At 36.6% G+C, this 23,744-nt stretch overlaps 3 protein-coding genes across 7 annotated transcripts; 1 reads left to right on the top strand and 2 right to left on the bottom strand.

Annotated features, from left to right (window-relative positions):
• Positions 1-1,419: 1,419 nt before the first annotated feature.
• LOC137723480 (uncharacterized) lies at positions 1,420-5,009 on the top strand. The gene is made up of 2 exons (XM_068462675.2): positions 1,420-4,064; positions 4,190-5,009. Exon 1 carries the CDS (start codon positions 1,609-1,611, stop codon positions 3,793-3,795), a length of 2,187 nt encoding a protein of 728 aa, XP_068318776.2. The 5' UTR covers positions 1,420-1,608; the 3' UTR covers positions 3,796-4,064; positions 4,190-5,009.
• Positions 5,010-10,764: 5,755 nt separating this feature from the next.
• Positions 10,765-14,644, bottom strand: LOC137722859 (uncharacterized). Of its 4 annotated transcripts, none has more exons than XM_068461959.2 (4): positions 14,429-14,644; positions 13,336-13,682; positions 11,276-13,241; positions 10,765-10,975 (listed from the first exon to the last, which is right to left on the bottom strand). In XM_068461959.2, exons 2-3 carry the CDS (start codon positions 13,677-13,679, stop codon positions 11,297-11,299), a joined length of 2,289 nt encoding a protein of 762 aa, XP_068318060.2. In that variant the 5' UTR covers positions 13,680-13,682; positions 14,429-14,644; the 3' UTR covers positions 10,765-10,975; positions 11,276-11,296. The 4 variants fall into 4 exon arrangements, with proteins under 4 accessions (XP_068318060.2, XP_068318061.2, XP_088549063.1 ...); XM_068461960.2 differs by having other exon boundaries at positions 13,320-13,682; positions 14,429-14,607; XM_088692937.1 differs by having other exon boundaries at positions 13,336-13,848; positions 14,429-14,587.
• A 2,409-nt stretch (positions 14,645-17,053) lies between these two features.
• Positions 17,054-19,360, bottom strand: LOC137722981 (putative L-cysteine desulfhydrase, chloroplastic). 2 transcript variants are annotated; one of them, XM_068462120.2, is made up of 2 exons: positions 17,755-19,360; positions 17,054-17,322 (listed from the first exon to the last, which is right to left on the bottom strand). In XM_068462120.2, exon 1 carries the CDS (start codon positions 19,097-19,099, stop codon positions 17,759-17,761), a length of 1,341 nt encoding a protein of 446 aa, XP_068318221.2. In that variant the 5' UTR covers positions 19,100-19,360; the 3' UTR covers positions 17,054-17,322; positions 17,755-17,758. The 2 variants fall into 2 exon arrangements, with proteins under 2 accessions (XP_068318221.2, XP_068318222.2); XM_068462121.2 differs by lacking the exon at positions 17,054-17,322 and adding an exon at positions 17,383-17,660 and having other exon boundaries at positions 17,755-19,250.
• Between the last annotated feature and the right edge of the window lie 4,384 nt (positions 19,361-23,744).

The following is a 23,744-nucleotide window of genomic DNA, read 5'->3' as shown; positions in this document are numbered from 1 at the left end:
ATTTTTATAGTATAAGATTAGATATCTGATAATAAAAAATAAAATAAAAAAGATTAGATAAGTCTTTTTAATATAAAAAAAAATTGCTTTTGAAAAATCTAATTTGATTAGATAAATTGATCCTCATAACACGTATACTATGGATAGAATTATAGCTCTAGTAAATTAAATTATCTTGGTTAGGGAGGAGAACCAAGTTGATGGCAACTAATAAAGTTAGATGTTGATATAAATAAAGGAATCCTAATTCTCGTCGGATCCTCTTTGTGAGTATTTTGGGAATTTGTGAATCATATTCGTTCATCGTACATTATGTGGTCAGAAATCATTTTAAATATTTTTAAAACTGACAATAAAATGTATGATAATTTAACTTTTAAATGTTATTTTAATCTATAAAAATTTTTACCTTTGTTATTAGGACCTTCCGAGTTTAAAATTCTGGATTCGTCACTGACTGTGGTTAGAATTATAGTTGTAGTAAATTAAATTATCTTGGTTAGGGACGAGAACCAAGTTGATGGCAACTAATAAAGTTAGATGTTGATATAAATAAAAGCAAGGTCAACATTTAACATGGAATGATAGGGATCATGAACATGAAGCATGTTTGTGTTAGGTTAACTAGATTTTGATTTCGTTGCACTCAAGTTAGATATTTTTATTAAATTATATTTTTATTTGAAAGTGTTTTTAAAATAATTAAAAATATTTTTAGATTAATAAAGTATTTTTTATTGTGTTTGACCAAAAAATGTGTTTGTGTGTTCAAAAAAGTTCACGAAGTGCAATATCGCTTCTTTCAATAAGCACTTTAAGTGCTTATAAAAGTGCTTCAAGTTTTTGTGCTCAAATTTTTTACTTCTAATAGGAATTCTAGCAAAAACGACTTCTAACAGAAGTACTTTTTATTTTTTTATTTTTATTTTTTTTATGAACAAATGATATTCTCTATGCTAAGGAGGTGGGGAAGGCTAAACCTCACACTAGGTTAACAATAATAATGTGGTTCAAATTCACTTTTGATGAGAATCGAACCTAAATCCTCTTACTTACAAATGAAAAAGAATAATATTAGACTGTAGTACAAAGTCGCGCTAAAGGTGCTTTCTAAAGAAGTATGTTCAACCGACACCAAACTAGTGACTTCTTGAAAAAGAAATTCATAAAATAAAGTTGGGCCTATTCTTTCGGCCGATGTAGGCCCAAGTCAAGTTGTAATTCATCTGCCGGAGGAAGAAGAGCAGAGCTTGACCTGATCCGGGTCCATCTTTTTGAAAAACGGGTTTTCTTTTCCACCCGTTTCTTCGGAGGACTCTTTATTTTTTGTCTCAATCTAATCTTGACCGTCCAATCGAATCCAACGGTCAAAAAGTGAACTCAGAGAGAGAACAAAACTTTCTGCATTTCTTCACGGCAGAACACATTCACATTGGATACAATCTCTGCTTCCAAGTCTTCTCCGAAATCCTAAGGTGTTAATCTACTTCATGTCGCTCTTTCCCCTCAGGTCAGTGATCAATCTTTCCTGAATTGTCGTTTACCATTCGAACAATTTTTACTTTTTTACCGGAGTAAATAGTAAAAACTGTTTCATGAACTCTTGCAATGTTCATAAAGCTCCATCCTTTAACAATTTCCAAGAGAATCCCCACCTGGGTCTGCTCGAATGCATATTTTTCTGCATCTTCCTGCGCAAAAACAATCGAAATTTTCTCGGGAAACAATCAGGACCCAGAATATTCATCCGACTCTGAACAAAATATCCAGTCTTTGAGGAATAAGCTTGTCCCGGATAACTTAATCCGGGTTCTGGATAAGACTGATGATTTGAGCTCAGCAGTGAAGGTGTTCAAGTGGGCTTCCCTGCAAAAACGGTTTAATCACACCGCCGATACGTATTTTCGGATTGTTTTGAAACTGGGTTTGGCTGGAAATGTTGAGGAGATGGAGGGGTTTTGTCAAAATATGGTGAAAGATCGGTGTCCGGGTGCTGAAGAGGCGCTTTTGGCCCTGATTGATATGTTTGTCAGTCATTGCAGGTTAAGTGAGGCAATTAGGGTGCTTGTGAATTTGAAAGCAGGTGGCTTTAGGCCTTCAATACAGATATTTAATGGTCTGTTGGGTGCTCTTGTGAAAGATAAGAGAGATTTTCGAGATGTCTTATTTTTGTATAAGGAGATTGTGACGGCGGGAATCGTGCCAACGGTTGATACTTTGAATTATTTGTTAGAGGCATTGGTGGAGGCCAACCGCATTGAGTCTGCTCTGGATCAGTATAGAAGAATGAAGAAGAAAAGGTGTAGTCCTAATAGTAGGAGTTTTGAGATTCTTATAAAAGGCCTTATTGCGAAAGACCGAGTGGATGAGGCTGTTATTGTTTTGAATGAAATGGTTGATCTTGGTTGTCAGCCTGATTTGAGTTTTTATTCCTTCATTATACCTTTGTTTTGTCAGGAAAATAAACCGGATGAGGGAATTAGATTGTTCGAAATGATGAGAGCTTCAAATTTTACACCGGATTCATTGGTTTATGAGGTTCTGTTGCAGTCTTTATGCAAGAACCTTAGATTAGATGATGCGATAAAGGTTTTAGAAGAAATGATGGAAACTGGATTGACACCACCAACTAATGTCTTTGTGGATGTAGTAAATGTGTTTTGTAAATTAGGGAAGGTAGACAACGCGATGAAATTCTTGGAGGATAAGAAAATCATGGAAACTTCTGCCTGCAATGTCCTGCTTGAAGGTTTCTGCAGTGTTGGTAAATTTCTTGTGGCGGAAGATCTACTAGTGGAAATGTCCGAAAGGAATGTGACTAATTGTAATTCTTGGAATATTGTTATCAGATGGCTCAGCGAGAACAGAAGGATTAGGGAAGTGATGGAACTTCTAGGTAAAATGGTGGCTTCTTCTTCTCTTCCGGACTCTGACACATACTCCGCTCTGGTTGTTTGCCACTGCAAAATGAGCAACTATAGAAATGCTCTGGATATATTTCATCAGACTCGTGCCAAAAGTTGGGTTTTGGATCGTACATCTTACTCTGAGCTTGTCAAAGGCCTTTGCCTAGAAGAAATGACTCATGAGGCTACTGAAGTGTTCTGTTACATGTCTAGTAATAGATGTTTCATCGAGCCTTCCTCATTCAATATGTTGATCAAGGGTTTGTGTGAGACGGGAAAGGTTGAAGAAGCAATAAGGATGCAACAATTGGCCTATTATGCCGGTACTTCTTCTACCAGTTCAACTTACTCAACTATTATGCTTGGATTGTCAAAATTAGACAAGGTAAAAGATCTGTTGGTAGTTTTCTCAAAAATGCTGGTGGAAGGTTGCAATCTTGATTTGGATGCCTTCTGCGTGCTCATACAAACCATGAGCTTGCAGAATCGAGTAAAAGAATGCGTATTGCTTTTTGATATGATGGTCGATGGGGGTCTTATACCTGATTCAGAGAGACTATTAAATCTACTCTCCTGCATAGCCAACCATTCTCAGTTGCACATGATTTCAGGTTCAATAAATAAACTTATTTCTGATAGTGAAGTTCTAAATTCAGCAATTTACAATGTACTGATTAACGGCTTCTGGAAAGAGGGTTATAAATGCGAGGCCTGTCAATTTTTGGATATAATGTTGGAAAGGGGTTGGGTCCCAGATGCTAGGACTCATGGATTGCTGATGGGGTCTGTTGTTGGCAAAGTAGATAGGAACAGGTTGGACTATGATAATTGCACTGTCCAAGATAGTGTTAGCAACATCCTTGCAGAGGGATTAGATGATGTAACATGATAGAAACTTCCATCACAATAATCGTTTTATGACCCGTTGGCCACTCAACTACTTTGGTGAACTGATCTTTTTGCCTCCGATGATCTATGTTGAAAGTTTTTTCTCCATAATCATTCACACTGGGCCCTTTGTAGCTGTGGTGCTTGCATATATTGTGCAATGGATCAGGGGATATGATTGTTGCCTGCCATGTTCAATAGTTTTGTTCACCTTCACCGAGGTTCATGGATCTCTTCTATATATTCAAACCCTTAACCACGCCAAGAAAGGTACTTTCTTACACCATTATGTTTCTATAGATTCAAACGAAATTGTTTCTTATGAAAATTCTGTGGCGGTTATATTCTGAACAGTTAGTATGTTCAGAATTAACTTTAAAAGTGACATGTTTCAGCCAAATTTTTCGAGCAAGAGGAAAGACAGAAGGTAGAGCAGTGATATCCTATTTGAACTAACTCCTGGGGAAGCTCTGTGTAATCAGAAGTTGAAGCCAAATCCCAAGTCAGAACCAGACACCAGTACTGAAGTTTTTCCCTGCGACATCTTCGGACCTGACTTCTGCAGTACTTTTCTTGCGGGAAAACGGTTCAAGGATGTAATGAGAGGCAGAGGGGTGAAGGCTTGGATCGAAGTGGTTGTAGGTACTTTTCCTCCTGTTTTCCTTCCTGTACTACAAATTCAAACTGATGATTTAGCCGGCGGTGTGGAAACTTCAAGCGGCAGGGACATGTTTAAAGAGCCTCTGCTCGGTATAGAGTGCCCCGAAATCTCAGGGAAAGCTTAGCTTTTCCGGGACAAGAACTTGTAGTGTGCGGATACGGTGTTAATGGAACAACCCTATGCTTTTTTGAATGGGGATGCTATGTTGACCGATGGATCTGTTTCTTATATTGATGGCGCAAAGAGTCCAAAATGTATTGTTTCTGCTACTGATGTTGATACATATCTTGGTGTTGAAGTCCAGCCTATGGATGATAGGGATTGCCGGGAAAAGGTTGTTACGGCGGCCTTAGCTAATGACTACAAGGTCACTTATGAAAAGAAGGGTAAACAAGATTATCCTTCTCTCTTTTTTTCTTTTAAAGTAGAATATCGCTTGTTTCAAAGAGAAAAAAGTCAGCTCAATGATTTAAGGGTCAAATATATGTGTTTCATCCTTGCTCGGTTTTCGGTTTGTTGGTTTAGTTAGATGAATTTTGATTAGTTGTTCCCAATAATACCAGTCTTACCAGAGTTTGCTTAGAAATAGCTGACAGGGGAAAGAAGGTTAACACCAAACTAAATGCAGTGAAGTTCACTTATTTTTCTCTTCTTTGTTGTTGAATTGAAAAGAAGAAGAAACCCTAAACAAGACTAAGAAACAAGTTCTAATGTCTAATGGATTCCAATGACGAGAGGGATGAAGTCCTCCGCAACATGATAGTGATCGGAGTCTCCTTCGTGGTTATTGCTGCGGTTGTGGTGATTGTCGTGGGTGGTGTAAAGAACCCCGATGAGGCCACAGCGCTTGATCCAAAGCCAAGGAACAACTCTGGCATTGATCTTAGTTTTGCCACCGTCTGGAAAAACTGATCACGGCCGGGACTTTGCCTGTCTACTCTCGGTCCCATTGGCAACGATTCAGACTCGGGTGCTGTAAACCATTTTACGGCCTCCATCGATGCAACCCTAACGGTAATGAAAAATGTACAAAAGGGTGCAGTTGAAGAGTGCATGGGATTGATAGACTTGGGGATCAATCAACTTGAGTTTTTGCTAGCCGTTCGATCAGAAAACTACTTGTTGGGAAGCAAGTCAGGTGATGTTAGGAATGGTCTGGGTGATCTCGTACCAACAAAAATGCCTTAAGCAGTTGCCTTCTAAAAAATTCAGACGATAGGTTGTTAAGCAAGCTTTGGAGAAGGCCATTGAGGTTGGAAGAAATGCTTGGGGCATAATCTATGAGTACTCTGCAAGGCATAATAGGGCTTCCATCTAACCTTTAGGTTAGACTACGTACGCACCTGAAGACGGGATCCCCCCACCAAGGCACCAACCACTCCACCACCACCGCCACCACCAATTAGGCCTGGCAATTTCTGACACGACCTGATAACCCGACACGACACGACACGAAATTAACAGGTGTTTGGGTCGACACGATAACGAATCGGGTCGTTATCGGGTAACCCGATAAGCGCCTGTTAAGATAACGGGTTGGTTCGGGTATACACGTGAGTAACACGATACACGATAAGCAGAAATTTTTATAATTTTATAACCCTAAAAAAATACTGTAATAATTATACACATTAATTTTACAATTTTATACCCCTAAAAATTATAATAAATATATATATATATATATATATATTAAATTAACTATAAAATTTATAATAATTATAATAATTATATATACTATAATAATTATACCCCCAAAATATTAAGTCTATCTATAATAATTATATATATATATATATATTAAATTTTATAAAAACTATAATAATTATTAATTAATAATTTAATACGCATGATGCATTGCATGATTTTGCATCCATTGAAATTTGATGTGATTTCTTTCCATTCAAATTTCAATAATCAATTTCTTGCCGTTGCCAACTTGCCGCCCTTTTTGAAAAAAAAAATGGAGGGAAAATGAAAATGTTAAGAAAAGTTGAAAATAAAACAAAAAAGTGAGGGAATTAGAAAAAGATATTGAAGGGAAAAGTGAAAATGATAAGAAAAAGTTGAAAAGGAAACAAAAAAGAGAGGGAAAAATGAAAATTAATAGAAGTGGTGAGAAATATTTTTTTTTTTTTTAAGTTATTAAGTTTTTATCACACACATGACTGTCATGATATATCTCACTATTTTTATAATGACACACGTGACAAGTGATGTATGTACTATTCCGTGAACCAGTCAATTATAATTTATACATACAAAATAAATAGATTTAAATCTACTTAATAAATATATATATATACACACACACACACGGAATTTGATTGATGGCATACGAATTCTCCAAAACTAATTTCAACGATCCCAACCGTCAAACTTGTTTGTATATGCTTTGAGATCACATCAACAAAAAATCATAAAAAATAAACATTCAGAGATCAAGTAACGGGACAAAGCTTTTCAACGGTTATAAACGAAAAATCACGATTTAACGGTTATTTTAACTCCGATTTTGATGATTTTTTATAACTACACTCCTTGACCCTATATGAATACAATGAATGAATTCAATCTTCAATTTAAAATATTTACACAAGTGGATACCACAAAATCTTATGTTATACTTAATGAAAGTATAAATAAACTCTAAGTGTTAGTCAATCTATCGTTTTACGAATTCTCCAAAACTAATTTCAACGATCCAAACCGTCAAAATTGTTTGTATATGCTTGGAGATCACATCAGCAAAAAATCACAAAAAAAAAACATTCAGAGATCAAGTAACGGGACAAAACTTTTCAATGGTTATAAACGAAAAATCATGATTTAACGGTTATTTTAACTCCGATTTTGATGATTTTTTATAACTACACTCATTGACCCTATATGAATACAATGAATGAATTCGATCTTCAATTTAAAATATCTACACAAGTGGATACCTCAAAATCTTATATTATACTTAATGAAAGTATAAATAAACTCTAAGTGTTAGTCAATCTATCGTTTTACGAATTCTCCAAAACTAATTTCAACGATCCAAACCATCAAAATTGTTTGTATATGCTTGGAGATCACATCAGCAAAAAATCACAAAAAAAAAAAAACATTCAGAGATCAAATAACGGGACAAAGCTTTTCAACGGTTATAAACGAAAAATCACGATTTAACGGTTATTTTAACTCCGATTTTGATGATTTTTTATAACTACACTCATTGACCCTATATGAATACAATGAATATATTCGATCTTTAATTTAAAATATTTACACAAGTGGATACCACAAAATCTTATGTTATACTTAATGAAAGTATAAATAAACTCTAAGTGTTAGTCAATCTATCGTTTTACGAATTCTCCAAAACTAATTTCAACGATCCAAACCGTCAAAATTGTTTGTATATGCTTGGAGATCACATCAGCAAAAAATCACAAAAAAAAAAAAATTCAAAGATCAAGTAACGGGACAAAGCTTTTCAACAGTTATAAACGAAAAATCACGATTTAACGGTTATTTTAACTCCGATTTTGATGATTTTTTATAACTACACTCATTGACCCTATATGAATACAATGAATGAATTCGATCTTCAATTTAAAATATTTACACAAGTGGATACCACAAAATCTTATGTTATACTTAATGAAAGTATAAATAAACTCTAAGTGTTAGTCAATCTATCGTTTTACAAATTCTCCAAAACTAATTTCAACGATCCAAACCGTCAAAATTGTTTGTATATGCTTGGAGATTACATCAGCAAAAAATCACAAAAAAAAAACATTCAAAGATCAAGTAACGGGACAAAGCTTTTCAACGGTTATAAACGAAAAATCACGATTTAACGGTTATTTTAACTCCGATTTTGATGATTTTTTATAACTACACTCCTTGACCCTATATGAATACAATGAATGAATTCGATCTTCAATTTAAAATATTTACACAAGTGGATACCACAAAATCTTATGTTATACTTAATAAAAGTATAAATAAACTCTAAGTGTTAGTCAATCTATCGTTTTACGAATTCTCCAAAACTAATTTCAACGATCCAAACCGTCAAAATTGTTTGTATATGCTTGGAGATCACATCAGCAAAAAATCACAAAAAAAAAAAAACATTCAGAGATCAAGTAACGGGACAAAGCTTTTCAACGGTTATAAACGAAAAATCACGATTTAACGGTTATTTTAACTCCGATTTTGATGATTTTTTATAACTACACTCATTGACCCTATATGAATACAATGAATGAATTCGATCTTCAATTTAAAATATTTACACAAGTGGATACCACAAAATCTTATATTATACTTAATGAAAGTATAAATAAATTCTAAGTGTTAGTCAATCTATTGTTGTACGAATTCTCCAAAACTAATTTCAACGATCCAAACCATCAAAATTGTTTGTATATGCTTGGAGATCACATCAGCAAAAAATCACAAAAAAAAAAATTCAAAGATCAAGTAACGGGACATAGCTTTTCAACGGTTATAAACGAAAAATCATGATTTAACGGTTATTTTAACTCCGATTTTGATGATTTTTTATAACTACACTCCTTGACCCTATATGAATACAATGAATGAATTCGATCTTCAATTTAAAATATTTACACAAGTGGATACCACAAAATCTTATGTTATACTTAATGAAAGTATAAATAAACTCTAAGTGTTAGTCAATCTATCCTTTTACGAATTCTCCAAAACTAATTTCAACGATCCAAACCGTCAAAATTGTTTGTATATACTTGGAGATCACATCAGCAAAAAATCACAAAAAAAAAAACATTCAGAGATCAAGTAACGGGACAAAGCTTTTCAACGGTTATAAACGAAAAATCACGATTTAACGGTTATTTTAACTCCGAATTTGATGATTTTTTATAACTACACTCCTTGACCCTATATGAATACAATGAATGAATTCGATTTTCAATTTAAAATATTTACACAAGTGGATACCACAAAATCTTATGTTATACTTAATGAAAATATAAATAAACTCTAAGTGTTAGTCAATCTATCGTTTTACGAATTCTCCAAAACTAATTTCAACGATCCAAACCGTCAAAATTGTTTGTATATGCTTGGATTTTCGAGTGTAGATATAGTACTTGAACGAGAAATGTTTTAATGTTTTGAAGTAATATTTATGTGGGAATGTGTGGTATGTGCAAATTTTAAAAAAATATATTTTTTTCTTAACGGGTCATAACGGGTCGGGTCACTTTACCCGTTGGGTAAAGTGACACGACCTGTTAAGGACCCGTTAAGATAACGGGTGTGACACGACACGACCCGTTAAGATAACAGGTGTTACACGAAAACGACACGAACACGATAGACACGACCCGTTTGCCAGGCCTACCACCAATGCCGCTCATCCCAAGGGTTGGCATGTTTACAAGCCGAAGGCGGTCTCTGGGATCGACGCTCAGCTTCGACCCATGTTCCTGTAATGGCTTTGTACATGGAGGGAGGAGGCGATCTTGGCCGTGCAAAGGCAAGTAAAAGGGAATATCTTCAAACTAAACGCTTAGCATCTTCGTATAAATGAATTAAACATTGGCCAGCTGACCGAAAGGATAATTTGCAAGGCAAAAAGACCAAACCTACAAAATGATTGGATGCCAAATTCCAATTCCAACTTCCATGGTACCTTCAACTTCAAGTAACTCTAACAACATCCGCCTCCTAATACCTTAATAAATTAACGTAAATCACACTCAGTTACCAAAGTTAAACTACCAAATATCCCGGTTAGCAATTTTTTTTTTTGAGAAGAAACTATAACAGTTAATTAAAAAAGAAAAGTGAAATACACAGAAGTGGATAAGAAATCCACCAAGAACAGAACAAGAAAATCTCTCAAGAGGATCTGATTAGAAGTAGGAAAACCTCAACCAAAATCACTTTACAACTACTAACATATCCCACAGTATGTGAGAAAGAGAGTAATTCTTAAAATCATTCGAAAGTGAAGTCCAGAGGGCTGCCCAATATCTTACTCTTCCCCATAGATCTGCTACCCCCACACCAGTATAATGCCCAAAAATTCTTTTGTTACGCTCCAACAAAATGTTCCAAAAAACTGCCAACACCAGATAACCCCACAAATAGCTTTCCTCCCAATTCCTGGAGCCTCAAAATTGGTGCTTAGAAGCTCGAAACAACCCTTTGGAATGACCCAACTAACTCTAACCTCCTGAAACAATTTCCACCACAGTTGAATCGTGTAAGAACAATGAAGAAAAATGTGGTTAACACTCTCCTCCTTAGCTTTACACAAACTGCACCAATGGGGAGAGAAGCAAATAAAAGGACTTCTCCTTTGAATTTGATCACAAGTGTTGAGCTTCCCAATAGCCACTAGCCACACAATAATTTACATAAGCATGTCTACTAAGTTACTAACACATACATTCAGGAATACATCCCACTATCTATTTGAGCTGCTTCTAGTACAGATGATGCCCTTGCCGTCGCCCTATCGGATGCAATCCTATTCACAGAACCAACATAAAAAGTCCATCAATTATTAAGGTATGCTCGAAAAAATAACGCAAACACATTTGCCAAAAATACATTGACGAAACAAATAAAAAGATGCAAAATCTCATAGGCATCCCGGGAACTCTACTTTATAGAATCCAAACGTGCTGCTCGTGCAAGTTCATACAGATGACAAGACTATACAATGAAGCCACACCTAACTTACAATGCACTTGAACTTGAATACCAATCCACAGGTATACTCATCAATAAACCAGTGAAAACATGGACGAAAAAGGTTGATGCTTACCCGACATCTAATACTCTACAATCACTCTTTGCAAGTGGACTTGTTGTGCCCAAGACCCTTGCATCTGCTGCACTGGAGTTGACGCTTAGCCATATCTTGTGATCCATATTTCTTAGTAGTAGGCCTGCCTGGTGGACGCCGGGTGGGCGGAGGGGTTACGGTCACTAGTACTTGAGAAGAAGCCTTCGTCACAGGCATGTCTACATTTGGAACAGGATATATTGGTTCTGAGTATGTCAATCTATAGCTCTCAGTGGTAAAGTATCTTGAACAATAATCATATGGGCTCCTGCCCATGCAACGAATGACAGCAATTGCATGACAGCATGGTAAACCAGTTATCTGCCACCCTCTACAACTACAGTCCCAGCGATCAACATCTACAACTTCAGTGGTGTCACCATGAACCTCAAATCTGCTACTAGTCGACAATAGCACTTGGAGGTTTCCGATGTTCTGAGTTTCCTTTTCTAGCTTTTCCTCCATGGTTGGAGTAAGCCTCGTCAACCATTCATTAGATCCTTCCCTTCTTGTGTAGATCAACTCCATAATCTTACCCCTGATCACATCAACCATCTGTGTTATTGGCAACTCGTGTGCATCCGATGCCCAACTATAGAACAGCTCACCAAAGTTGGATGTCATATGGTTATATCGAGCACCTTGAAAGAATGAATTCGCCCACTTCTGGGGCTCACTTTGTATGATCCAATTGTAAGCCTCCAGTGAGATGCTTTTTATGCTTTCAAGACAACTTTGAAAGTTTTCAGGCCTATGCGCATAAGCAGCACCGTAAAAATCCTCAATCATTAGCCGCTTGACCTCATGAGAAAACTGCCCTTTCAAGTCCCTGATAAGTTGCTCGGTCAAATATCGCAGGCAATAGCCATGATATGAGTCTTTAAATATTTCCGCAATTGATTCCTTCAATCCCTTCTGTCTGTCTGCCACAAATGTCACAGGACAAGATATTGACAATGCAGATTTCAACTGTAGTAAAAACCAATGCCAATTATCATCAGTTTCTGCATCCACCACAGTGAAAGCAACAGGGAATACCCCATCATCCCCGTCAGCAGCTGTTGCAGCCAACAAGGTGCCTTGATATTTCGATTTTAAGGGAATGCTATCCAGGAAAAGGAGAGGCCTGCAACCTTGCTGGAAACCATACAATGAGGCATGGAATGCGACAAAGAGGCGATGGAAACTGGAGTCTTCCTTGGTGGTAAAAGTAGCAAGACTACCAGGGTTTGTCTCCATTATCCTGTCACAGAAAAATGGTAATTGATTATATGCCTCTTTGTACGAACCCTGAAGCTGCTCCTTTGCTATTTCTTTCCCACGCCAGGCCTGGAAGTAGTTTAGCTGTATACCATATTCCTGCTTGATATCGTTCACAATATCCTTGGGCTTATAGTTGGGCATATATTTTAACTTCTCCTTGATAATACTGGCCACCCAACTCCTCGTCGCCTGATGCCCTGTAGTTGCAACAGCACCTTCACAGGAATGTGTTGGATTCATTTTCTTGATACATATTAACTGAGTTGTCGACAACCTTGATGCATGAATTCTCCAAGGGCAGCCTTCAGCCTTGCACTTCACAGTCACACGATGACTATCATTCTTCTTATACCTAAAGGCGAACTGATGCGCAATGGCATATTTGCGCAATGATTCACGAAATTCATGAACGCTGCTGAATCTTTGGCCCACACCCGTAATAGCATTCTGCCACTGGTGTGCACCTTTAGCATGCTTCTCACCGCTAGGGCCAACAAGAGGAAAAATGGGTGATATTTCAGTGGGTATATCAATATGTGCATCAATAGGGCTGGCACCGTCCACAACATCAAGAGAAGCATCAAGTGGGATATCAGGCTGAGTGGTATCACCCACAAAGTCCACGACATCAAGAGATGCATCAACAGGAACCACAGTTTCTGACAGAGTTGTTCTGCTTGACCTGAAAAATCCATGAAATTCATTAGTCTCATAAAAAAAGAAATTTTTTTTTGAAGTGGTATCGAAACTACTAGCTTACATATCAAGAGAACTACCTACTGGGAGGCATGTTCGAGACATCAGGAGGAGCTACTTCCTCCATGACATAAATATCAATGGTTGCAAAATCACCATGAAATTTGATCATGCGCTGGAGATCCTTGTCATTGGAAACAGTAATCAGGGTCTTCTTGTTGCCAGGGAGGAAGTACTTGATAACCATGTTATTGTAGCCGCAACCAAACATTTCTGTAACCTCCAATTTAAACTCATCAAACTTCATCTGGTCATCAATGTCAATAGCATGAGCATCTTTGCCCCTATATGACAATGTACCATCTTTCTGTGTAAAGAATTCACCCCCCGACTGACAAATTGCTATGACTCTCTTCACCTCCATGATCTGCCCCAGTCATAGCAAATCGGTAAGCAACATGTTATTACAGTACATTTTATCAGTTAACTGTACACAAATTTCATAAACAGCATAGATCCTCTCTCACCAGACCTCATTTCACTTCACATTACAGCAATCCGTGGGAATTTACCAGCGTAAACTCAAGATTTCACTGCGACGCAATTTCGTTGAGCTTAAAATCAATACGCACTAAACATAAGCTCTCGGACTTTAACTTCTAGTTAGATTTTTCAAACTGATTATGTCATATTTATTTCTCAAGAAAACCACAGAGTAAAACCCCCAAAGGGCTTGTGGCTAAGTTGGTTAAAGGCATTCACTGCTGCACCAAAGCTCCCAAGTTCGATTTCCCCCTCCCCCAATCACTCATATCAAAACTAGTCGAACCCAATTGCTCCAAATGCAAGCAATATTTTCAATACAAATACATTATTTACTCTAGTCTCTGAGGTCCCAAGCAGCAAAGGATTAAGCTTAGGCTTTGTTGCAAGTGCAAACTCAGAAAGTCAGCAACTTTCAGACACCCTCAAAGGGGTTCAACAATAAACGAAAAAAAAAAAAAAAAGCAAATGGGTACCAAAATTTCGATCAAAACAAACGGAAATAACACCAAAAATTCAGACTTTAAGTAAAAAAATTCAATCCTGCAAAAGGGTACTCTGAAAACCCTAATTTCCCCAATACCAACACATCAAATCGCGGAAAAACAAGCGGAAATTTGAGATGATTACCTTTCGGAACTGAGATTGTCGTCTGAGTCTCCAATGCCCAATTCGAAGTTGGGATTTTGACCGTGGAATTTGGCTCGCAGCTCTGAAATTTGGAGATGTTCACGCATACGTAACCTACACAATTCAACCCCAAGAGAGAGAAGAGAGCGGTATGCGGCTATTTGGTTTCCCACCAGTTCACCATACTTAATTTCCTTCACAATCACAACCCATCCCAGTTTTTTTTATTTTTTATTTTTATTTTTTTTAAAGAAAAAAAAATTCATTATTATTTATTTTATTTCCATCAACGGCTCAGGTCAAGACACATGTTGAAGCCATTGGGATTTGATTTCAATTTTTTTACCGCTGAAAATCCAATAAACCAAAAAATATAATCGTTGGAAATTCAACGACTCAAAATGTCCCTCGTGAAGTGTTGTTATCAATCTATAGAGAGTCAATTTTGAGAGAGTCTCTTTTGAATTTCTTATTACAAATTTTCATTAGTGTTGAGGATTATTTTTGGGAGTTTAAGTTGTATGATAAGCTTTGTGCATGCATACCATAAACAAAAAGCAAGAGAAATAGTTTTTGTGTCAAAAGTTAATTTCATGTAACTCGTAATTTTTTTTTTTAATGAAATGATACTTTGTAATAAATTATTCAAATATACAGAAAAAAAAAATTTCAAGATCAAGGTTACAAAGGCAAACAAATTACTTTGATCAACTGATCTAACTAACATTTTCAAGTTAACCTATGTTTTCAAATTAACTGGTTTTTTTTTTCTTTTTCTTTTTTTCTTTCACAATTGATGCCATATTTGCACATATAAAGTTTGTAAAGTCATGTGCCATTTATGCCTATCAACGGTCACACACAACCTAACCTTTTCAAATCACTAACGTCTTCGTGCACAAGCAAACAATACAATCACATCATTACACAGTATTATAACTAAATGTTAATATTGATGGACGATATGATTGATAAAAACGAGTGGAATACTAAAAGCACTTCAAACACAAACGTTTGTGAGCATAAGTACTTCCCACGCCGCCCCATTCTGATCTTGATGAATTGGGCTATTTGCGTGGTTGTGTTGTACTGAAGTAAATAGTTCGTACTCAGCCACTTCTTATTCTCAACAGGGTTATACAAAATCTTAAATGCTCCGATGTACTTAGTACTACGGATGTTTTAACCGCTAAATCTTAGTTTTTATATTTTTAAATAAAGCACTCTATATATTTTATCCGGTACTCCGGAGCACCCTATTGTGTAGAATCCCGCGGCTGAGCTCATGATGCCTCAATGGTTGTCAAGATTCTCATGACAGAGAACAACGACCAAACTCGCTTATTTTACCACTAAACTTGTGTGTTTTGTTTCAAAATTTTGGACCTTGGTAGGTTTTAAAAAATACAAAACTAACATATTCTTACATTGACTTTTGACAAGCAATGTTCTAAAATGCTTTTAGTACAAAGAGGAAGATTCAGATCTCGATACAGAAAGATACGCTATTCTAATCAACCCGTCTAACCCACAACAATATTCCACTAAGTTGTAAATAAACTCAGTGAGTCAAACAAAACTACCAACCGTGGACGTAGCCCAACTCGGTTTTAACACTAGACGGAAAATTGACATCGACTGGTGACGGTGTCAATAGTCTATTTAAAATTTGAGAACATGTGTGCGGAATATGCCACAAGAATGTCAATCACAAACACGTACTACTTCACCAATTAAAAGTGACTAATACAACACGTTAGATCATGATCAAAGAATAAATATAAATTAGTAATACATGATCAAAGAACAAATATACATTAGCAATATCACAAGCGAAAGGAATCCTAAAATAATTACAATAAAGAATTACATTCCTATAATTACGGAGAAGGTTTCAGATTAACTAAATCTATTAAGATCACCTGTAAGTCTTCGTGATTGTGATCATACATAACAATGATCCTATATTTCAAATGACGCATCAAAATAAGTAAATAATTTTAACCACTTAAGTTATACATCAAAGAGCCCACAACTCTACTAATCTAAACTACGCATAAGGGAATTCAAACTTTTGTGCAAAGAAGAAAGTACACAGCTCTAGCCAACTTGATTATGCTCGAGCTTGGGTCAAAAGTTGTTTCTATAAAGTATTTGTACTTCAAATTCAAGAACAGAGTGCAAATTTTTGGAAAAACATAGGCATATCCGCGCCAGCCGCCAATTGGTGTAGGAGAAAATGAAATGTGGGAGAACAAAAATAAAATTTCAAGCTCAAACCCCCTTTCAGAGAATAAGAATATGTAGAAGAATCCAGAGGAATATGAATATGATCAGAATAAAATCAGCATAATCCAAAAACAGAAAGTAAAATAGTGGAGAATTTGGAGACACAATCTTTTCTTTGCCTTGCCTTCTAATATTTCTAGATTCTAAGACAAGTTACCTTCCAGATCCATAGCAGTGGGGCCCACAAGGAAACCCTCATCCAAGACTTCTTTAGTTCTTTCTCAAGGTGCAAAAATTTCACTACATACAGCATACCCTAACTAAGTCACGGTCAGGCTCAATCGTTTCTAAAGTCTTATTTCGATTTAAGTTTTCTGTTTAGATTTTATGAGATAATTAAGCATGCAAATGTCGAAACATTCATTAAACATTTACAACAACAACAATTCCGACAACGCTCAACAGACAGTTATTAACACGTCCAGGAAACCAAAAACCATGAAGAAATTTGTTTCTGCTTTGATACATGCACTTAGCAGTTTGTTTCTCTACTAGTTTTAGGGATTAATGGTACCGAAACCATTTGCAACTGCTGAGGGATGCAGGCGATGCAGATATAGCCATGGATGTTATTCATAGAAGAGCTTCTTCGGTGCTTCATTGGACTACAATATGCAGACAGTTACATGTCAAAAAACAACTTACTAATAATTAAATCATGGTAATAACTAAAAGAAACATGGCCCCTCCTTGCTTATCATAAACTGCAGATACATCAGGCAAGAAGTTTATACACAACAGAACTATTAATCTATAAGATTCATACTACATTGAGCTTTTCCATGGACGTTTCTAAACCGGACAGGTGGGAGGAGTAACCTTCTTCCATGGCCACTACAAGTTGAAACAAACATCTTGACCACCCAATGAAGAAACACCAGCTAACCATAACTAAACTTCTGGAAATGGTTGTAAGAGCACTTGGATTCATCACAAAATTTAACTAGCATTTCAATCACAGTATGAGAAGAAAGAAAATCGGATTACCACACATTTCTAACCTAAAAACCATAAGAATGGATGGAAGCAGAGCATACCTCATCAGTTAGAAAGTTGAGCACAAGTAAACCCCTCAGAAACAAGCTGATTAATTGCGTCTCTGAACTTGTAATAGTCGTCGACTTTGTTGTACACTTGATGAGAAATTCGACAATACCCATTTATTGACTCAACCTCCCCATTCTTGGGTGGTCGGAAATATATCGGAACTTCAACACCAAACTTCTCCCTCAAATGTGTCCTTAACTTCAGAGTATCCGTCTCATTCAAGATCCCCAAGCAAGCAGGCAACCCAATCATGATCATACTGGCGCACATCTCCGGAGGGCACCCGAGATGTGTTCCCCATGCCTTGGCCAACATCTGCCCCATCTCAACAACAGCCTCATGATTCCTCTTCTTGATCCCCTCAATACCTCCTTCAAACCTATTGATGAATTCCAAAACTGAAGGCACTACCAATTGCGGGCTATAATCCCTATTCCCAACCGAAGCACTTTCTATAGCCAACCCGTTACCATACTCATGGGAAACAACAGGATGGTGCAACTCTGGGCACTTGGGAGACTTCCTACAGTACAAAAACGCAATAGACGGGGGGCAAAAGAACCACTTATGCAAATTACTAGTATAATAATCCGCCCCAATTCGCTTCATATCGACATCAGTACACCCGATACTATGAGCAGCATCTACAAAAATCTGGTCAACATCCTCTTCCCTACAAATCTTAACTAATTCTTCAACAGGTATAACAACACAGGGCATTGAAGTAATATGATCAATCACAGCTAACCTAACCCTCCTACCATTAGCCTTCCCTCTCACCAAAGCTTTCTTAAATTCAGAGATAATTTCATCATTTGATTTCAAAGGAAAAGGCAAAGGGACTTCAATCACATACCCACCGGCACGCGTCACATATGCCTCAATCGACTTCTTCACGGCGCCATAAGCGTAATGAAGCATCACCACAGCATCACCTTTTTCGAATTTGCTCTCCGAAAACCCCCAGGCCGTCTGCTGAAGCACGATGGCGGCGGCGGTGGTGGCGTTGTCGACGAGTGAGACCTCGTCGACATGGTCGGCATTGATGAGCTCCTTGATAATGGTTCTGGAATGGTGGATTCCCTTCTTAAGCTCGTTGAAGTAGAAATGGTCGGGCTGGGCGAGGTTTTTGATCTGCCACCGCCGCTGGGCTTCGATCAAGGAGGCGGGGCAGGAGCCGAAGCTTCCGTTGTTGATCCGGGCGACGTTCGGGTCGTGGTGGGAGAATTCGGCGGCGATTTCGGCGGCGGTGATGAAATTTGGGGAAAATTTAAGTTTTTTGGAGATGTGGGTTTTGGTGTCGCCGTTGATGTGGTGGTCCGGCCAGGAGGCCATTTGAGAATTTAGGGTTTGAAGGGTTAGGGTTTGCGGAGGTTGATGATGAAGCTGAGGAAGAGCATGAAACGTTCAGAGTGAGAGAGAGAGAGAGAGAGTGAAGGGAGGGAATGGTTTCAGCCTTTGGGAGAGCGAAAGGGAAAAGAGAGAAATTAATAAAAACTTTGGTGGTTAAAGTATAAATTAATTTTGGGGTGAAATTAGAAAATGGGAAAAGTGTTTTTGTGCCCCCGTCCGGAAGGGAGGATCGGGATTCCGCGATCGTAACTGTTCATCGTATATCATGCAAACAGTTTTCGTTAGGTATTATTTATATTTAAATTTTAAATTTTAAAATGATTTTTAACCACATGATATATAATGAACGATCACGATTGCAGAATACCTAGAATCCCCAGAAAAAAGGTGTGGCGTTGGAGGTGCCATTAACTGAATAAACTAATCAGGTGGCACCAAATAAGACGCACTCGCTCGAAGACTGGACGGACCATTTCCATTTTGTTTGTGTTCGGTCACGTGACACGCACGTGATTTCCAACCTCCTATTTGAGATAATTTTCATTGTGATGGAAATACCGATGGTACATCACGTGTTTTAATGTAGGTGATGAAAAATTTTATTTTTTAAGTTATTAACATTTTAATACACATATCCTATCATTTGTATAGTAACACGTGGTGTACGACCTCGTGTGCTGGTCACATTGAAAAATTTCTCCTCCTATTTAGTATGTCCTTTCATTTACGTTACACAGTTACTTCTTTCTTGATTTTCTTGTGATTAGACTAATTGCTTTTCCCTTTTAGTCTAAATCAAGAGAAATGCTCACGAGATTCTTTCAAAGCGGAACTCTTAATGAATTCTTTGACACCTCACAGTCTAAAGTTAATTGTAGTGTCAATATTATAAAATATTGTGTAAAAACTATGAGATGACAGACAGTCTATAAAGAGTCCTAGAGTCACACTTATGAGAGTATCTCCTTAACGTTTCTCTTAAATCAATTAGGCATTGCTACTTACTTTTTCAACTTTATGGAAAGTATAGTTGTGGCCCTGTGGATTAGTGAGTTGTGTTTGCGTTAGTTGCACGCATGAATCGATAATATGTATCAATGATTGAAAGTTATTAATTTCGCCTCTCATAATGCAAAACTGAAAAAAGTATAATAATCATGACTCTTGAGTAAAGGAGAGGACACATACTATCATACTATGAATCTATGAACATGGCTATGAGGATTGGCTTTATGGGTCTACATATAACTTATAATATATGATGAACTGTTAATTTAGTTTCTGAATTATCACCTAAGTGAAAATTAGGTACCTAAACTATTTTTTTTTTAGAAAAATCAGTCTTTGAATTATAAAATTATGACAATTACATCTCTAATATTAGATTCGAAGCTACTATATTCAATTTTTCGTCCATTTAAGTCACGTTACTTGCATGTGATACACATTAGAGGGTAGATTAGTAATTTTTCATAAAGAAATAGTGTATGAAGTTAACTTTGGAGAGCAAATTAAATGTTAGATTCGCAACCTATATAAAATGTTAATGACTTATAGGTGATAAAATGATGGTATTACATTCTAAAATGTCTCAAGTGACTTAAGTTGACGAAAAATTGGGTAAAATAACTTTGAATAAAATAGTAAGTATGAAATTAGCAAATTTTAATGAATTTAGGGACATATTTTACTAAAAAAAAATTAATTCAGTGACCTAATTTTCACTGAGGTAATAGTTCAAGGACTAAATCGGCACTTCACCCTATAATATATGTTCTAAATGCCATATATTTAGGACTAAAACTTACATTATATGTTTCAACAAATAAAAAAAAAAACAACTTGGGTTACGTTATATCTTCAATTAATTAGGATAGCTTCTCATATTGAGCGTTACTACGTAAGGTCAGATACGACCAGAATACATAAAATTTTATATTTTTATAGATGAGACCGAATTACTTTAAAAAAAATAATAATATATATATATATATATATGTATATGTATGCATATGTTGAATTCTCTTACCTAAGTTTTTCTCATGTCTTCGAATGTATCTCCTATATATATATATATATATATATATATATATATATATGCATTGTATGCGATTAGAGAGACAATTGAACCGATCTTGTTTGCTTCCTATTTGTTGTTGATCCCACGACATTCAATTGCCAGTGTTCATGTCAGTATAAAGTTCAATTAAATTGTTATTTTTTTGGAGAGATTTTTCAGTATGTCACGAACATGGTCATGCCATATATCATTATACAAGTGGAGAGACACTTAAAAAAAAAAAAACTTCTTTTCATTTATATAATAACATATATCGTACTGCACCGCTCTAAACCCGGAATCGAAGTGGGAGACCCCTCTACTGCCTGTGTCAGGGCCTATCTGAAAGAGAATCCAATACTTCTTGGTCGTGAATATCTGAACAGAACGAACCGTCTCGTGGATATCTTTTCTAAGACCATACCGAAGGAGCATGGGGTTTCAGGCAGGGGGAAGGGAGGGACTTACGCTTTTATTAAGCTTAAATATTCCTTGTCTTAGGCTTTCGTAGAAGCTAACATTAGGCTATTGGCGTTTTATCCGCATCTTCCCGACCAAGACCCGAAAGAGGTTCGCTTTGCTTTGTTTGGGATGAACTCGCAAAGACTCAACCCTCGTATTTGTCTCCCATAGAGATACTGATAACCCCCTTAAAGTGCATTGATGCAAACTCAATTAGTTGTCGTTCTAACTGCACATTCTTCCTACTGGGCACATTAAAAATCTCTCCATTTTTGGTCATGAGGTTCTAAATCAACAACTATTTAGCTTAGTCAGCATAAAGAGAGAGAGATAGAGAGAGAGAGAGAGAGAGAGAGAGAGAGAGAGAGAGATAAAGACATCTATTACAAGAAACAACATAATCGGTACATTAACATATTTTTGTTTGATTACTACCATCAATAGCTAATAATGTTGTCATGTCAAATAATTTGACATGTTATGTTTTCTTAATTTTCATTACATATATTCAGTTTTAATCAATGACTTAGACCAACACGTCAAATCATAATTAATTATACAAATATGAATTTCAAGCGTATTTCGTGTTTTCTCACTTCAACTCATCTGCACATCTAAAACCACGTTTAAATGATGTAATCCACACAAAGCAACTAATTAGTACATGATTAGTACTAATTTTAGGACAATTGGGATTAACATTTCTATGGAGTTCGTCGTATTATTTTTGCCATATTGTTTTTGCAGCTGAAATTCCGATGTCAATTGCCAAAACATGAAAGGAAACCATGTCCTTATTCGTCTTTACACTTTAGTGGGGATTTGCAATTCTGCATCGCAAGTGGGACATGTAAATTGGGTTGCATAATGCAATTTGGTTTGGGTTGGGTCCCAAATCTCTTTTAAAATTGGAGAAATTTTTTATTATGACGGAAACACGGGGTACATCACGTGTCTTTATGCAAGTAGTGAAAATTTTTATTTTTTAAACTATTAAATTTTTAATACACATATCACACCATTTATATAGTAACACGTGGTGTACCATCCAGTGTTCCAATCATACTGAAAAATCTCTCTCAAAACTGACAGTTTATTTATAGGATGGTGGAACAACGGCAGCTATGTGTACCACATGTCATATCCTTACTATCTCCAATAATATGGGCTACTGACCCAAAATTAAAATTTATGGGTTGTATGCAATCCATACAAGTGTCGAGGTCTTTTCTTTCTCCTTGAATTGAGTTTTTTTGGGCTCTTTTTCTTCACGTGGAGACCGAGACATGCATTGTAATTCTTTTGGGCTCGTTTTTTGGTCATGAGTATAACTTCTTTATTAGTATAACTATCACGGTAAGATACCGTTTGGAGATAAAGTATCATTTGGCACGTCAATTTCATTGTACATTTATGAAGAGCAACTTAGATATGTCGGGTACATCGTTATTCTATGCTGTTTTGGTCTAATAATACAATATTACGTGTTAATTTCACTTCACATGACGTTGTGTTTAGACACCATCATGATGGTGTACCCTATCCATCTACGCCCTTCTTCCATTTTTGTGTCAATTCCCCACATCAGACCTAAAAGTTAAGCAATTTACTACTGTAATAAATCAAACTAAGTTGAAATTAGAAAATGGGAAAAGGGGTGGGGAAAGGGGGGGGGGAGGGGGGAAGGATCCTCGTTATATTCTTTTCCTATGGATCTTAGGGATCCCGCGATCGTAACCGTTTACATCATGCGATCAGTTTTCGTTAGGTATTATTTATATTTAAAATTTAAAATTTAAAATGATTTCTAATCATACGATATACGATGAACGATCACGATCGCAGAATACCTAGAATCTCCAGAAAAAGGGTGAGGATCCTTTTCCGGGCGCCCCGGGGGACGAGGGCGGCATTGGAGGTGCCATTAATTGAATTAACAAATCAGGTGGCGCCAAATAAGATGCACTCACTCGAAGACTCGATGGACCATTTCCATTTTGTTTGTGTTCGGTCACGTCACACTAAAAAATATCTCCTCCTATTTAGTATTTCCTTTCATTTACATCACACAGTTACTTCTTTCTTGATTTTCTTGTGATTAGACTA

Source organism: Pyrus communis, chromosome 4 (assembly GCF_041283825.1).
Source record: "Pyrus communis isolate YQ-2024b chromosome 4, ASM4128382v1, whole genome shotgun sequence".
Lineage (NCBI taxonomy): Eukaryota > Viridiplantae > Streptophyta > Magnoliopsida > Rosales > Rosaceae > Pyrus > Pyrus communis.
This window is presented reverse-complemented; position numbering and strand designations above follow the sequence as displayed.